This window comes from Alosa pseudoharengus, unplaced genomic scaffold (genome assembly GCF_046254945.1).
Source record: "Alosa pseudoharengus isolate Yale_2024_CS ecotype anadromous, Long Island Sound unplaced genomic scaffold, YU_APseudo_1.1 YU_APseudo_1.1_scf_4, whole genome shotgun sequence".
Classification (NCBI taxonomy): Eukaryota; Metazoa; Chordata; class Actinopteri; order Clupeiformes; family Clupeidae; genus Alosa; species Alosa pseudoharengus.
Genome location: NW_027468774.1, coordinates 45,007,780 through 45,025,117, shown reverse-complemented (window position 1 = coordinate 45,025,117; position 17,338 = coordinate 45,007,780). Strand labels below are relative to the sequence as shown.

The following is a 17,338-nucleotide window of genomic DNA, read 5'->3' as shown; positions in this document are numbered from 1 at the left end:
TACAGACAAGTGTGTAGTCTCGTTGGAAAGCCCCAATTCTGCTCTGTCATGCAATAAAGGTTTCATCTCGCTGCGATGAACAGTTCCGGAGCAATGTAACAGAGAAGAAAGGGTGTGTTTTTTGACGCACTTTGCGTCAATCGGGTTCTAAGGGTTAAGCTACAGAACTACAGCTGCAGCAATAGAATAACATTTAAGGTACAGTGCAGAGGAGACTATAGCTAGGAATTACCATTGCATCTGTCAATACTAGTACTAGAGGATAGGAGTGCAGACATAATAAGTATTCAGTATTACCAGTATCAGATGTCACACCGTTAAAATTGTTTTGAAAGCCTAGTCCCAATCACATGCACTTTTTATTGGCCTGGTGTGGCAACAGGTTTAGACAAATAAAGGGAGGCCTCAATTAGAAGCCTCGATTGTTTTTTAAGGATGTTTTTTTGGTTGTATAAAACCAGATTGCCCACTTGAGCTAGTCCTATGCTGCTTAGATTTTAGTTTTTCCTTTGCTGCTTTTGTGAATATAGACATGCTATATACATAGTTAGATTCTCACAGTTCAATTGTTTAGTTCATTTTACAGAAACCTTGAGCACCAAAATAGACTACAGTCAAATTTCATTCAGATTTACCAGCATGGTAAAGAGAGGCAAAAGAAAGTGTTGACTACCTTTAGTGCCCATTACGTCTGTGTCCATTCCTCGATTATTTATACCATAATCAATTTGATAGTATTTCCCATCTTTGCTGAGCAATGATGCAAAGGCCTAGCCCAGACGCCTGTCCCACATATAAGCAGATTGAGTTTGCCGATGCAAAAGCCTGGGCTATTAATCAAGTTTTTACCGTATTTGTGTGTTGGATGATGTTTTCATGTGTGTGTGAGTATGCATGTGTGTGTACCTCCTGCTGGTCTGCAGGCACTTTGCGCTGACCGCCCTGCACATCCGATTCACTGCAGGACTTCTCATCCTCTTCAGGAAGCACTGAGGAATTCTGGGATAAGGACCTGCAGTGGACACAAAATGGCTGAAAGTGAAAAATATGAAAATGCCAAATATTACGTTGTGAATGTGTGTGTGTGTGTGTGTGTTTGTTTGTCTATTGTGTGTATGGGAGTGTGTGTGTGTGTGTGTGTGTGCGCATGTGTGTATCAGTGTGTGTACAAGTCTCACTTTGAGCTGCTCTTCTTCAGCTTGAGGACCTGGCCTGCGTTACTGCAGTGCTCCTGCGGGGGGCAGGCGTGAGCGGGCAGGGACTGGCGGCTCTCGCTGCCCACAGAGGGCAGCGACCCCGAGACGTGGCCGTCGGTCATGCCCTGCTGGGGCGCCGTGGAGCGCCCGGGGTTCAGCGGCCCGTTCAGGGCCTCCAGCAGAGACACCGTCTCATAGCCGGGCGGGATGTGCTCCGACGTCTGGCTCAGGGAGGGGGGAAAGAGAGAAGGAGAAATACACAGAGAGATAAAGACGGAAGAGAAGATGGAAGAATGGATGAAAGGGGGTGGGAGGAAGGAGAGAGGTTTTACTGACCCAGTTTTCAAATTTGTTACATTTAACATTATTGCCTATAATGCATCAGAATACAACCCAAGACAACTCTCTTTTTCACATTGCAAACAAAAGCTATACTTGGCCTAAGAGACAGGGGAAGGAAGAGGAAAACGGAACAGAGGATAAAAGAGACATCATCATCACATCTTAATCGCTCTTCTGGATACCATGATCACTTTAGCATAGTAATGAAATGAGCTATCATAATCACATCTTAATTGCTCTTCTGGATACCACTTTAGCATAGTAATGAAGAGAGCTATCATAATCACATCTTAATGGCTTTTCTGGATACCACTTTAGCATAGTAATGAAGAGAGCTATCATAATCACATCTTAATGGCTTTTCTGGATACCACTTTAGCATAGTAATGAAGAGAGCTATCATAATCACATCTTAATCGCTTGTTGTTTGTTTGTTTAGTATCTAGTCCTCTGAGAGTTCTATTTGGCTGCTCTACCAGCTCTGTCACCTGGCGTCTGCTGCTGTCTGGACAGAGAGCCAATCTACTTAGTGTGAGAGTACACAATGTCATCTTACAGAGAGAGAGAGAGTGTGTGGGTGTGTGTGGGTGTGTGTTTACTGAAAGTATAAGAGTACACAATGTCATCTTACAGAGAAAGAGTGTAGCTGCTTTCAGACACGTCCTCCACAGTACATGCATATCTTTGTCAAACGGAGGTCCAACCCTTTGAGTGATTCAGATATGATGCTAACATGCTGACATGCTGCAGTCATATGGGTGAACGACACCGACGCACATGAACATAATCTCCATGTGGTTGAACAGGTTGAATGTGGTTGAACACGCACATGAACAGAATCTCTGCATGTTCTTCGCTTCATTCAGACACGAGCTCATTTACATAATGTCCGTCGGAAATACTAGGAGGGGAGTAGTGTAACAGCCGGCTAAGTTTGGAGTTCCAAATGTCCAGTTATGTTGTTCAGATACCGCTTGACATCTGCAGAACATGCAGACTTACACCTAGGTCTGAAATCAGCGTGTGTGTTTACTGAAAGTGTGAGTGTATTGAGAGTGTGTGTCTGTGGGAGTGGGAGTTTATATACAGCATGTGTGTGAGTGTGTGTGCATGTGTGTGTGTGTGTGTGCAATGTGTGCACGTTTGTGTGTGTGTGCATGTGCGCATGTGTGTTTGTGTGTGCGTGCGTGTGTGCGTTCGTGTGCGCATGTGTGCTTGTGTGTGTGTGTGCTTACAGAGTGCTCCTCCGAGTCGGATGTCTGGGAGGTGATGACGGAGTTGTATCCGGCTGGAGAGAGCGGGCTCAGCTTCTTCCTCATGGCACGGATCTGCAGCAGCGCTCGGAACGCTGCGGACGGGACGGACCACAGGGAAAGGGTGAGGGGTGGGGTGGGGGGAGAGACCACTCATCATCAATGCAGGTCTGTTCCTGTACTAAACACTCTCACAATGAATCACATGAGTGTATTGATCTCAACCCATTACACATATGCTGATGTAGCTTAACCATATACTAAAGCACTCCAGGACCTTTCTGACTCATGTATCGTAACACCCCCAGTTATCACCACTTTTGTTCAAAAATTCTAAAACAACAATGTTTTTTACTTCAAAATAACATTTCCTAAATTAACCTTACATTTTTCAGTAGCTATAGGTGTGTAGATTTGAACAAAATCTGGTTTGGTTCTTAACGGGAGCATTAAGAGGTACTTTTGGTGGGACCAAAACTAAAGCGAGATATTGTTCTTAGTAATCTGGGGAACTTGGCACACCAGGTCAAACCAAAAGTAACAAGCCTCGGTGTCATCTTAGATGCAGAGTTAAGTTTTAAGCCCCATATCAGTAAAGTTACTCAAACAGCCTATTTCCACTTGAGAAACATTGCCAAAGTGCGGCCCTTTTTAACTCAACAAGATGCAGAAAAACTAATTCACGCCTTTATCACTAGCAGGTTAGACTACTGCAATGCACTTTTCACTGGTCTTCCCAAAAAACATCTAAAGAAATTGGCACTCATACAGAACTCTGCGGCTAGACTTTTAACTAAGACTAAGAAGAGAGAACACATCACCCCTGTGTTGGCTGAACTGCACTGGCTCCCTATTTCCTATAGAATTGATTTTAAGGTTATGTTAATTACTTACAAAGCTCTGAATGGCACAGCACCTTCATATATCTCTGAGCTTTTAATATCTTATCAACCACAAAGGAAACTTAGATCATCCAATTCTAATCTTTTAATCGTACCCAAAGTGCTCCACAAACAAAGTGGAGAAGCTGCTTTTATCCATTATGCCCCCAAACTATGGAACACCCTGCCTCTGTACATCAAGCAGGCGAGTTCAGTAAATATTTTTAAAAAAGATCTGAAAACATACCTGTACAGGAAAGCTTTTAGTTAACTCGTCTTATCCTGTAGACTACTTTTTCAGATTATTCTACATCTGCTGCTATTGGAGGGCGCAGCCAGCCAGAAGCAGATGGGCTCCCCCTATTAAGTCAGGTTCTGCTCAAGGTTTCTTCCTGGAATATGGGAGTTTTTCCTTGCCACAGTTGCCATATGGCGTGCTTGTGGGGGGTAAGAGGGTTAAGGCTGCCAGTCTTATGACATGTCATTTTCTATATTTTTGATATGTTGCTGAGTGGATCATAAACGGCCCCAGCAATGAAGAAATGTGATTGATAATGACTGACTGACTATTATTTTGTTACATGCTTCAAATGTAAAGCACTTTGAGCTGCATTCTGTGTATGAAAGGTGCTATACAAATAAAGCTTATTATTATTATTATTATTATTATTATTATTTACTGCCTGAAATATGCGATTTTGTTTACCACGCTCGGATGGGTCGCCTATTTATGCCGTTTCAACGGCATATTAACTGTTAGACCGAGAATTCTCGTCATGAAATTAAAATTCCACTGGAGCTCCAAGCGGTTGTGTACGCAGCCTTACAACACTGTTTACAGCTCTTTGAGTCACGGTAAAATGTAATTTTTGGTACATAGCTAATTTAGATACACCTATGGTGTGGGTGGTTGCGTTTCTTTAGGAGTCCGCCGTCTTGGTTTGTATAGAAATGGATATTTAGTGACACATACATGCAAGACAGCAGAAATACGGGACCAACGGTAATAGGGGGAGTTCCGATAGTACAGATCTGATAGTACAGAGGGAGGAGAAAAAAGTGTAGAATACAAGGTGGTTGGATAAGTTTACTAGCCCTGCACTAGCCACAGACTAGAACCCACAATATGCATCACCTCAGATCGGGAGTGGAGCGTGCTAGCAATTAAGCTAAAACCCTAGGGTGCTAGGGTGCTCCCACTGTGAGGGAGGTTTACCTAACATACATAATGCACAGCTACATGCCAGCTGGTTACCTTTACAGAGAGAAAGAGAGAGAGAAAGAGGGAGAGGGAGAGAGAGAGAGAGAGTGTGTGTGCTCCTTACGCAGTCTGCAGATGGGGCAGCAGTTGGCCTGGTAGCGGAGTGTGTCTGCACAGGCGTTACACAGGCACAGGTGTCTGCAGGGCAGGATGAGTGTGTCACGCACGTCCGACAGACACACCACACACTCCGCGCTGTTGTCACTTATCTCGTCATCTGCTACCTGCACACACACACACACACACACACACACACACACAGGTGAGAACACACATACACACACACACACACACACACACACACACACACATGAGAACACACACACACACACACACACAGGAGAGAAATGTGCTTCTCTAAGGGGTCTCAATGCTTCTGTGAACATGAACATCATGGTCAGTGAGTTTGACATAGTATCTACCAAGTGTGCATATCCGTGTACTTTTGTGTGTGTGTGTGTGTGTGTGTGTGTGTGTGTGTGTGTGTGTGTGTGTGTGTGTGTGTGTGTGTGTGTGTGTGTGTGTGTGTATGAGCGTACTTTTGTGTGTGTGTATGTGTGTGTGTGTGTGTGTGTGTGTGTGTGTGTGTTGTGTGTGCCAAGTCTGGGGGGGTTACCTTAGACTCCTGGCTGTTGTATTTGTTTTCTATGCCATAGATCTCCTGCAGGAGGTAACTGACTCCATCCACCTGTCCAGCATACATAGTTCATGCTTACATCTCAAGGTTTACACCTTACAGTAGCGTCATCTCAAGGTTTACACCTTACAGTTAAGCGTCATCTCAAGGTTTACACCTTACAGCTTAGCTTAAAGGACACACATAGTTCATGCTTAGCGCTATCTCAAGGTTTACACCTTACACCTTTACTTAAAGGAGAATTCCGGCGATTTCTCACATAGATCTCTGTTTGTCAAGGTCACTGAGTACTGCTACCTAGCTCGAGTTGCTGCAGCCAACAGCTAGAGTAGCCAGGCAGCTACAGTGCTACACTCTGGGGGCAACTTTAACATCATGCCCCCAGAGTGTAGCACTGTAGCTAGCCAGCTCCCACTGTACCACAAAGCCATTGGTAGTATTCATCAGCACTCTTAACCATACTCCTGTCTGTCATCATATAGGGCCTGCCCAATGCCAGATAAGTGGATGGGATTGGTTCCTGGATTTTCTTTGATGATACAGATATCTGCTTGCATGGGAGAGATATGGGGGACTAGATGGATTTACAGAGCAAATTCAAATGCACTCACAGATTTGTCTAGGTACACTCTGACAACTTGAGAGGCAAAGTGCCAACTTTCAGTTCAGCAAACACTTAGCACAGAGCAACCCAACTGCTTACATAATTCTACAACGCTCAGCATTAATAAATAGAACTCTATTACTAGTTTTAGGGCAACAGAGCTCCTACAGGAATCCATTTGGAGGGTGAGCTCAGAGGATAGAGGATGTGAACTAAAATAAGCTCTACCTCTGGACGTTTAATCAAGAACATTTTGACATTAATATTCAGAGGCTGCCACCTCCAGTGCATTTTTATAAATATCTCTCTGTATGATGAGGAGCACACATAGCACCAGGCAGTGCCTTCATTAATATACAGAGGCTACTGATGCCAGTGCAAATGTCACATTCTTATTGGGGGAAAGAGGGATAGATTTTAGCTTTAGTTAGCTTTGTCACCAAACCATGAGGTTCCAGAATGGTTCACCTGAGTTGTAAATATCAAAGTAATATATGAACATTTAAAAAAATAAATAATAATAACTAGAAATGCAATTCCAAGGAATTACCAGTGCATGAAAATGCTAAAGTTGTGATGTAAAATATCATGTATAGTTAAAACAGATAATACAGAGATGGTTACTACGGTGATGCTAGGATAGACATGGTGGTTGCATAGCTTAATAAAAGTTGATAGTTTAAAAGTAGACTGTTTAAAAGCTGAATGTAGATAGTTTAAAAGTTGTTGATAGACAGTAGATAGTTTAAAAGTTGTTGATAGACAGCTAGTTTAATAGATAGTTTAATGATAGTTTAAAAGTAGACCGTTTAAAAGTTGAAGGTAAATAGTTTAAAAGTTGTTGACAGACTGGAAATTGAATGAATGTTGATATTCAAATAGTTTAATGGCTGTGTATAGGTAGATATTTGACGATAACTGAAAGTTGGAATGGCTCTAATGTTTGCTAGCAGTTATGCTAAGATTTTTAACTATGCTAACCATGCTACTTAGCTAATGTTTTATAGCAGTGCTAGCAATGCTAACCTGCTAACCATGTTACTTAGCTAACGTTTTCTAGCAGTTTAATGAATGTTGATATTCAAATAGTTTAATGGCTGTGTATAGGTAGATATTTGACAATAACTGAAAGTTGGAATGGCTCTAATGTTTACTAGCAGTTATGCTAAGATTTTTAATTCTGCTAACCATGCTACTTAGCTAATGTTTTATAGCAGTGCTAGCAATGCTAACATGGTAACCATGCTACTTAGCTAACTTAACTAACATTTTCTAACAGTTTTGCTAAACATGCTAACTATGCTAGCAATGCTAATATGCTAACTATGTTAACCATGTGACTTAGCTAACCAGGCTTATCATTTTAGTAGTTATGCTAACTATGCTAATTAGCATGCTAACAATACTAGCATGCTAACTATGTTAACCATGTTACTTAGCTAACTTAGCTAATCATTTTTAGTAGTTATGCTAACTATGTTAACTAGTATGCTAACATGGTAGCATGCTAACTATGTTAACCATGTTACTTAGCTAACTTGGCTAATCATTTTTAGCAGTTATGCTAACTATGTTAACTAGCATGCTAACATGGTGGCATGCTAACTATGCTAACCATGTTACTTAGCTAACCTAGCTAATCATTTTTAGCAGTTTTGCTAAAAATATTAACTAACATGCTAACTATGCTAACCATGTTACTTAGCTAACTTAGCTAATCATTTTTAGCAGTTTTGCTAAAAATTTAATTAACATACTAACATGCTAGCATGCTAACTATGCTAACCATGTTACTTAGCTAACTTAGCTAATCATTTTTAACAGTTATGCTAACTATGCTAACTATCATGTTAACATGCTATCATGCTAACTATGCTAACCATGTTACTTAGCTAACCTAGCTAATCATTTTTAGCAGTTATGCTAAAAATGCTAACAATGTTAGCAGTGTTAACATGCTAACTTTGTTAACCATGCTAACTAGCTACAGTGGGTAGGAGTCATAGTTGATGAAAAGTGTTGACATAGTTGATGACAAGTTAAAAGTTGTTGATAGACAGCTAGTAAATGTATATAGTGTAAAAGTTTAAAAGTTGAATGTAGATAGTTTAAAAGTTGTTGATAGACAGCTAGTTTAATAGATAGATAGTTTAATGATAGTTTAAAAGTAGACCGTTTAAAAGTTGAATGTAAAAAGTTCAGTAGTTTAAAGGAACACGCCACCCAAAATCAGTAGTAATATATGTTCTTACCTTAACTTTCACGAGTTGAGTCATACCTCTCCCGCGCCGGTAGGTGCACTCAAACGCTCTGTCGCGCAGCGCGAATGTGTTAGCATGTTGCTATGCTAGCGGGCTCTGCCGTGGCCGTACAGAGAGGAACATAGCAGTAATCAAACACCTCCATTTTTTCCCTACTTAAATACAGTTGCACGAGTAGTTGATAAAAAATGTGTACGTCACACAACATGAAACGTGGCGATTTTCCAAGCGAATAAACAGGAGAACTACAATATGTGGCGCAATAGCACTTGGGAGTACTTCGACCTAGGGTGGTAATATTATTAACACCTAATTGTAGATCCTATCCACCACAGAGTTTAGAATCCATGCTGGATCGACCCTCAGCCTCTCCCTCCCCTCTGAGCGAGAGAGAGGCACACACACTAGAGATGCGCTGATGGGCTATTATTTCAACCATAGCTGCATAGCAAAACTTATCATCCATCAGCCATCCATCAGCACCAAAGTTAGTTGACCAATTTTCAAAACGGCACCCGCCCACCATCCGTTGGTTGTTTTAATGTAGGCTATATGGGTGATGCAGCTGCTGACATGAGGCTAGAAAGCCCTTGCCTGTTCTAGAAAGACTGATCTAATGCAGCAAATATATTAAAAGGCTGAAGTCGTAGCCTACATTGGCTAGGCCTATCCCCAGAATATCAGCAGCAAACCCAGTCTGTCGCGCAAAACAGTCTCCAAATAAAACGCACATCGGCCTGTTGCCTATTCTGCCATGCAGCTTGTGACAATATATCGTCCAAAATGCTTGATTGCATTGCATTCTCCACATTTTTAGCTAAATTTTCATGTACCACATCAGCATTTTTGTTCAGTGAATCTTTTGTAAATTGCTTTACAATTACCGTCGGGCCTATATGCCTATTGCCTGGCTTGCCTCAGCTTCGGTCACGTCCTTTTACAATTTTATCATTGTAATAAAAAACGCAATTTGCCACATAATTTCAGCATGCTCCTGGCCTAATTAATGCCTATTGTACTTTATTTTTTGCAAAAAGAAAGAAATCCTTGATAAAATAACAAGTCATTCACATTATAGGCTACTTTACACATATGTCAGGTTGACTGACAAGCCTGTTCTGAAGACTCCCATTCATTTTGACTGCACGAGCGCGTCTTTTTCAGACAGACATCGCAATTCATTTTATAGCTCCGACTCCATTCATTCTGAAAGTCCACCGCACAACAGTGCAACGTGCATGTTCACATTTTTAGTCACAACCGCCAAACTTGCTTGCTTGCCTTACACATCTAAGTTTTCCGACTATTTTTCTTACCTTCTTTTCCCGCTGTGGATGTTATTGAGTTGGTAGAAGTTTTAGCTCTTAGCCTACGTTCTGAACATCTCGCACTGCCATCGCCCGATGTCATTTCTGAGTCATATCACTCTCTGTCTCTCTTTTAAATGCCTATTCCCTGAATGGTAGGCTACAATTATGTGTTTTATAGGATAATATCTAAACAAAATAACCCAGGCAGTCTCATCTAGGATATAACACAGGTCAACGTCAAGTTGGTTCTAGCCTATTTAGGGAGGTGAATGTGTGTAAACATCTGTAGATGACTCAGAAATGACATCGGAAGACAAGCAGTGAATAGTGGCAAGAGGCAAGCCGAAGTCTGCTGACAAGGGCCCGACGGTAATTGTAAAGCAATTTACAAAAGATTCACTGAACAAAAATGCTGATGTGGTAGGCTACATGGAAATGTAGCTAAAAATGTGGAGAATGCAATGCAATCAAGCATTTTGGACGATATATTGTCACAAGCTGGCAGAATAGGCAACAGGCCGATGTGCGTTTTATTTGGAGACTGTTTTGCGCGACAGAGACTGAGTTTGCTGCTGATATTCTGGGGATAGGCCTAGCCAATGTACGACTTCAGCCTTTTAATATATTTGCTGCATTAGGTCAGTCTTTCTAGAACAGGCAAGGGCTTTCTAGCCTCACGTCAGCAGCGCTGCATCACCCATATAGCCTAGGCCTACATTAAAACAACCAACGGATGGTGGGCGGGTGCCGTTTTGAAAATTGGTCAACAAACTTTGGTGCTGATGGACGGCTGATGGATGATAAGTTTTGCTATGCAGTTATGGTTGAAATAATAGCCCATCAGCGCATCTCTAGTGTGTGTGCCTCTCTCTCGCTCGGAGGGGAGGGAGAGGCTGAGGGTCGATCCAGCATGGATTCTAAACTCTGTGGTGGATAGGATCTACAATTAGGTGTTAAGAGTGTGTCCATGAGAGGACCAGGCGGGGGTGGCACATGCTACGTCACCGATTTTGATGAAACTTGGACAGTTTTAAGGGTCCACCTAAAAACTCAAAAAGCCAAAATAGTACAAAATTTGAAACAACCCAGGGGGAGTTAGGGCCGCCTCCTTGTTTTAGGGCAAAAAAACTCAAAAAAAGGCCCAAAATTGCATAAAATGTTGACATCCCTCCTGCTGTCAGATTTAAACACAGCAAAGTAACAATCCATGCCATCAAAGGTCCATCCAAGGTTAGTTTAAAACTGGAGTTACAAGGCGTAAGGTGTGAAGGGTGTCAGTCCAGGACTGCACATGTCCACTATGTCACATGCTTTTTGGCGAATACCCAAAAAATAGCAATATTCAGACCTGAATATCTCCGATGAGCAACCTCCTTTTTTCAAAATTCTTTCTGCACATGAAAGGGCCATCTGTGGACTTCATAAATCAAAAGAAAAATGCTCGGCCTTTTTATTATTTTTTTCGTGACAACCGCCTAAATAGTGTGATCCAGCCAGTGATTTCAAATACATATCTACTTCAATGATTGGTTGAAAATAATGCTTAGGTCATTTATGGTGGACAAATGGAGATATATTATCATCAATCATGTCTGCTGATCAAATCCAAGCTACATTTAATGTCCTGAGTGTAATATATTCCTTAAGGTAGCTCAAAATGACATCATCGGGTGACATACACCAGTATACCCGTAGGTCTAATTTTTGCAAATGTGATATCTCCAACATATCTCAGGGCTAGAAACAGTCACTTGGACTCAAATAATAACTTGTAAGATTTTGATAGTCAAAGGTCAAAGGTCAAGGTCACTGTGACCTTATGTACATCCCATTGTGGTGAATAAACCTCTAAAAATCCCTGACATAATTGCAAATGTGATACAAACATTCACACTGGCCCTTTCTGAAACCAATCCCTACCCTCTCCCCTAAGTTACGGTGTGCACTCAGGTGGGAATCACCCTTACAGCTAAATCGAGTTTTCTCCATGTAAATGGGAAAATGTTGGAGTTCTTTTATCACTTTTGGGTGCTATAGGCTAGTTGGAACTGCTCACCTCAATGAACTATGATAAGCTATGCTAACAGTGGGTGCTTCAGACTGAGGTACTGCACACACACAGATGAGAAGGGTATGTATTATCTTATCTAACTCTGGCAGAGACAATAAGATAATTTCCCAAAATGTTGGCGTGTTCCTTTAACACTTGGTTAGGAGTGCAAGTGGCTAGGGAGAGAGTGTAGCTAGTTTCGGAAAGGGCCTTTCACTCACAGATAACAAATTCATTTGAATTTGATGGTCAAAGGTCATAGGTCAGGGTCATTGTGACCTCACATTCTTGTGAGGAATGCCTATAGGAAGTTTTTTTTTTTCTTGCAAATTCGGCACACACAGTCACTTACACTCAAAGATGAACTGATTAGATGTGAGTGGTCAATGTTACTGTGACCTCTCAAAAAAACAACATGGGCCTACTGTATTTTTACACCTTGAACACAATATCCTGGAAACACCTTAAGGGAGTTATTTCAAATTTAGCACAACTTAGGCCCTGTACACACATAACCAGATATTTTATGTTTGGGTCTTTCATCCACACATAAACAGTGTTTTAGCCCACACAGATATTTTTTTAAAACCTTCTAAAGAGAATGCTGGTTTACTTGGATCTGTGGACATCCAAAATGGAGATTTTTACGAACAAGTATATACGTACTGTATATACTCTTTTGATCCCGTGAGGGAAATTTGGTCTCTGCATTTATCCCAATCCGTGAATTAGTGAAACACACACACAGCACACAGTGAACACACATAACAGTGAGGTGAAGCACACACTAATCCCGACGCAGTGAGCTGCCTGCTACAGCGGCGCTCGGGGAGCAGTGAGGGGTTAGGTGTCTTGCTCAAGGGCACTTCGGCCGCTCCTACTGGTCGGGGTTCGAACCAGCAACCCTTCGGTTACAAGGCCGAAGCACTAACCAGTAGGCCACGGCTGCCCCCGTGTACAAGGACATGATGGTTACTTTGGGTATTGGGTGGGCTTTACTTGTTTCGTAGCCTACTGTACCTCGATGTCCATCCATCGTAAAAACATGTCTGTAGACCCTGCTTATTAGTACAAGTTGTTTTAAAGCAGAGACTCTGATATGGTATAACCACCTAGCTTCATGTTAGGGTCCCACAAGGAAATCTGTCTGAAACATTGAAAAAATGATAATGTACATTACTTGTGAATCTGTTTCCATTGCATGCCACATGACCAGTGGATAAAGTGGGATTTGGCAGGTGGGGGAACCCTAAAATCCAGTGTCAGTGCAACGGGGAAGAATGACTCACTGTTGGACAACATATTGAGTATTGTGGTGTAGCAATACTTTTTGGACAAGAATTGATAGCTTCTTGGTCACCTCTGTACACATGAAAATTAACTCCCCAATTATTTTAACAATATAATCGTGCTGTATCGTTGGTATGAAAGAATATATTTATTATTAAATTATCCGAGGTGGCGGAACTGCGTTCCTCCCACTTTAATTCCTGCATATGACCGCTGTCTGCTGTGTTGGGCTAATGGGACAGTGCTAATTGAGTAATGCCAAGCTAGATTATCATTTTCCAATGTTAAAACCATTTATCACATGAAAAATAACAATGTTATTATCATGTGATAATAACAATAATAACAATACTCTGTGTTTCCAGGATATCATGTTCAAGTTGTAAAAATATTTTTTAGTGAATAGTGAAATAGTTTTTTTTGTGAGGTCAGAGTAATATTCACCTTTTACCACCCAAATATAATCAGCCACAAAACTTCTGTTAGACTTTTTTTGAGGAAGGTCACTGAAAGGAGCTGTAACAAATATTGGAGGCTGCTGAAAAGGCAAGCCAATGGCTATGGCACTCACATGCTATTTGGGCTCATGTTGTAACCTGAATTGACTCTGAGACGCTGCTGCTGTGTTTTGGAGTGGTAGTTGTTGGTGCCTACATCAAGGGCTTGCATGTCGGCTGTGTATGTTGTTGATCAGATCATAAGTGTCCACAGTAATGAAGAGGAATGACTGGAGAATTTATGATTTTGCTTGGTATGTTGGTATGTTGCTGATCGGATCATAAATGGCCATAGCAACAAACAGGAATGACTGAAGATGAAGAATTTGTGACAATGGTTGGTAGTTGGTATCTAAATATTTGTTGGTATTTGTTGGTGTCTGCATCAAAGGCTTGCGGTTTGACTGGGTATGTTAATGATCAGATAATAAACCACCAAAGCAATGAAGAGGATTGACTGAAGAATGTGTAGGTATTTGTGGGTGCCCACATCAAGGGCTTACAGTTGGTCTGGTTATGTTGCTGATTGGATCAGAAACTGTGGGAGCAAAGAAGAGGAATGACTAAAGACTTTGGTGGTACTTCTTGGTGCCCTCATTAAGGGTTGGTGTTTTGTTTGTTGTATAGTTGCTGATGGGATCATAAATGGCCACAGCAAAAAAGATGATTAACTGAAGAATTTGTTGGTATTTGTGGGTGCCCACATCAAGGGACTGCAGTTTGCTTGGCTGTGTTGCTGATCGGATCATAAACGGCCACAGCAAAGAAGACAAATTACCAAAAAATGTGTCGGTATTGGTTGGTAGACAACCTATCATGAGTGTGGAGGGAGCTGGGTCTGAGATGCCAGATACCACTGTTGAGCCTTCTGAAGGTCACCGATGAATGACGAAGACAAAAGTGCAAGTGAATATTTGTACCAAATTTGAAAAAACATCCCTACAGGCATTTATGATATATCATTTTCTCAAGAATGCAAGGTCCTTGACCTCGACCTTTGACCACCAGATTCAAATAGTTGTTATCTGTGAGTCAAAGTGAATATTTGTATCACATATGAAATTATGTCTGGGATTTTTTGAGATTTATCCACCACAAAGGGATATACATAAGGTCACAGTGACCTTGACCTTTGACCTTTGGCTGCCAAAATGTTACAAGTTATTATTTGAATCCAAGTGACTGTTTCTAGCCCTGAGATATGTTGGAGATATCACATTTGCAAATATTGGACCTACGGGTATACTGGTGTATGTCACCCAATGATGTCATTTTGAGCTACCTTAAAGAATATATTGCACTTAGGACATTAAATCTAGCTTGGATTTGATCAGTAGACATGATTGATGATAATATATCTCCATTTGTCCACCATAAATGACCTAAACATTATGTTTCAACCAATCATTGAAATAGATATGTATTTGAAATCACTGGCTGGATCACACTATTTAGGCGGTTACAGCGACAAAAATAATAAAAAGGCCGAGCATTTTTCTCCACAGATGGCCCTTCCATGTGCAGAAAGAATTTTGAAAAAAGGAGGTTGCTCATCGGAGATATTCAGGTCTGAATATTGCTATTTTTTGGGTATTCGCCAAAAGGCATTTGACATAATGGATACGTGCAGTCCTGGACTGACACCAGTCACACCTTACGCCTTGTAACTCCAGTTTTAAACTAACCTTGGATGGACCTTTGATGGCATGGATTGTTACTTTGCTGTGTTTAAATCTGACAGCAGGAGGGATGTCAACATTTTATGCAATTTTGGGCCTTTTTTTTAGGTTTTTTGGCCTTAAACAAGGACGGGGGCCTAACTCCCCCTGGGTTGTTTCAAATTTTGTACTATTTTGGCTTTTTGAGTTTTTAGGTGGACCCTTCAAACTGTCCAAGTTTCATCAAAATCGGTGACGTAGCATGTGTCACCCCCGCCTGGTCCTCTCATGGACACACTCTTAATAATATTACCACGCTAGGTCGAAGTACTCCCAAGTGTTATTGCGCCACACATTGTAGTTCTCCTGTTTATTCGCTTGGAAAATCGCCACGTTTCATGTTGTGTGACGTACACATTTTTATCAACTACTCGTGCAACTGTATTTAAGTAGGGAAAAAATGGAGGTGATTACTGCTATGTTCCTCTCTGTACGGCCACGGCAGAGCCCGCTAGCATAGCAACATGCTAACACATTCACGCCGCGCGACAGAGCGTTTGAGTGCACCTACTGGCGCGGGAGAGGTATGACTCAACTCGTGAAAGTTAAGGTAAGAACATATATTACTACTGATTTTGGGTGGCGTGTTCCTTTAATGGGTTACATTGTTTAACAGTGGATTATTGTAGTGAGGACTTTTATTTTGAAACAGTTTTGGGCAGAGGAAACAGTTGAATAGGATGTGTAGTCTTAATTGCCTTAAAGCCTGAGGCTGCATGTGGCCTGAACACCTGCCATAGGATTCTAATTGCTTAACGGCCGTATTATGATGTCACAATCGGCAATGTTAAGTCTATGGGGATTTTTAAAAAGTTTTTCTTTAATAGTTTAAAAAGTATAAAAGTTTCAAAGTTGAAAAGACATAGCAGCTTCGTCCGTTTGAATACCTACGTTACAAAGTTTGAATGAAGTTTCTAAGTTAAACTGTTCAAGAGAAATAGCGTACGGAAAAAGTGGTAAGCGGAATAATAATAATAAGTTGCCTAGGAAGAACAGTACAGTGCATTTTCATGCACTGTAATAAGAAGTTGCCTAGGAAGAACAGTACAGTGCATTTTCATGCACTGTAATAATATTCAAATATTCAAACACAGGAGAAGATGTAAATGAACCCATAGGGTTGATGATGGTCTTTTCTATATTCATGTCTGTTAAACAGTATAAGCTTTTTGATAACTGGAAAGTTGTGATACTGATGTGTTCTTTATGTCTATGCTCTAATCTTTTCTATTTCTCTAGTTTCAGAGCTCAGGATGCCAGTGTGAACCCCTTCTAATCAGAACAACATGACAATCAGAACAACAGACAATCAGAACAACATGACAATAAGAACAACATGACAATCAGAACTACAGACAATCAGAACAACAGACAATCAGAACAATATGACAATAAGAACAACATGACAATCAGAACAACATGACAATAAGAACAACATGACAATCAGAGCAACATGACAATCAGAACAACATGACAATCAACATGAACTCACCACTTGTTTTTGTTTCAGAGGCTTCACGCAGTAGCTGCCATCCATGTGCTGGAGAGAGAGAGAGAGAGAGAGAGGTTATATGATCTCTGTGATCCCCCCACAAAAATGTATACACAATCTTGCACATAGAGACACTAACACACAAACACACACACACACACACACACACACACACACACACACACACACACACACACACACACACACACTGACTAGCCCAAAAAGTCAAAGGGTTAGGCTGTGTTTCTTACCTTTTCGAAGGTTGCTAGCAGTACATGAGAATGTCCCATATGGTCTGTGTGAACACGAGGAGACAAAATCATCATTCACAAACACAGAAATCACACATTTCCTGTGGAAGTTGGGCTGACTCCACTCTCTGCCTTTAATCTGAATGTCAGTAGAGCTGTGTACATTATTTATTTGCCTTATTTAATGCTCATTTTTCATATGTTAATGGATAGGTTTGTTTCATATAGTGATCTGTTTCGTCCATATTCTTAAGCTTGAAGTAAATGGACAAAATAAAGAATAATTTTTAACGTT

The 17,338-nt window shown here is 41.0% G+C and overlaps 1 protein-coding gene across 1 annotated transcript in view; it reads right to left on the bottom strand.

Moving 5' to 3' along the window:
• Positions 1–17,338, bottom strand: part of rnf157 (ring finger protein 157) — a 39,326-nt gene that overhangs the window by 10,212 nt on the left and 11,776 nt on the right. The window contains exons 7-13 of the mRNA XM_076264768.1: positions 17,044–17,087; positions 16,793–16,840; positions 5,550–5,621; positions 4,998–5,157; positions 2,774–2,886; positions 1,179–1,417; positions 907–1,012 (exon numbers count right to left, since the gene is read on the bottom strand). Coding sequence (XP_076120883.1) covers positions 907–1,012; positions 1,179–1,417; positions 2,774–2,886; positions 4,998–5,157; positions 5,550–5,621; positions 16,793–16,840; positions 17,044–17,087 — 782 coding nt within the window. The remainder of the gene's footprint in view (positions 1–906; positions 1,013–1,178; positions 1,418–2,773; positions 2,887–4,997; positions 5,158–5,549; positions 5,622–16,792; positions 16,841–17,043; positions 17,088–17,338) is intronic.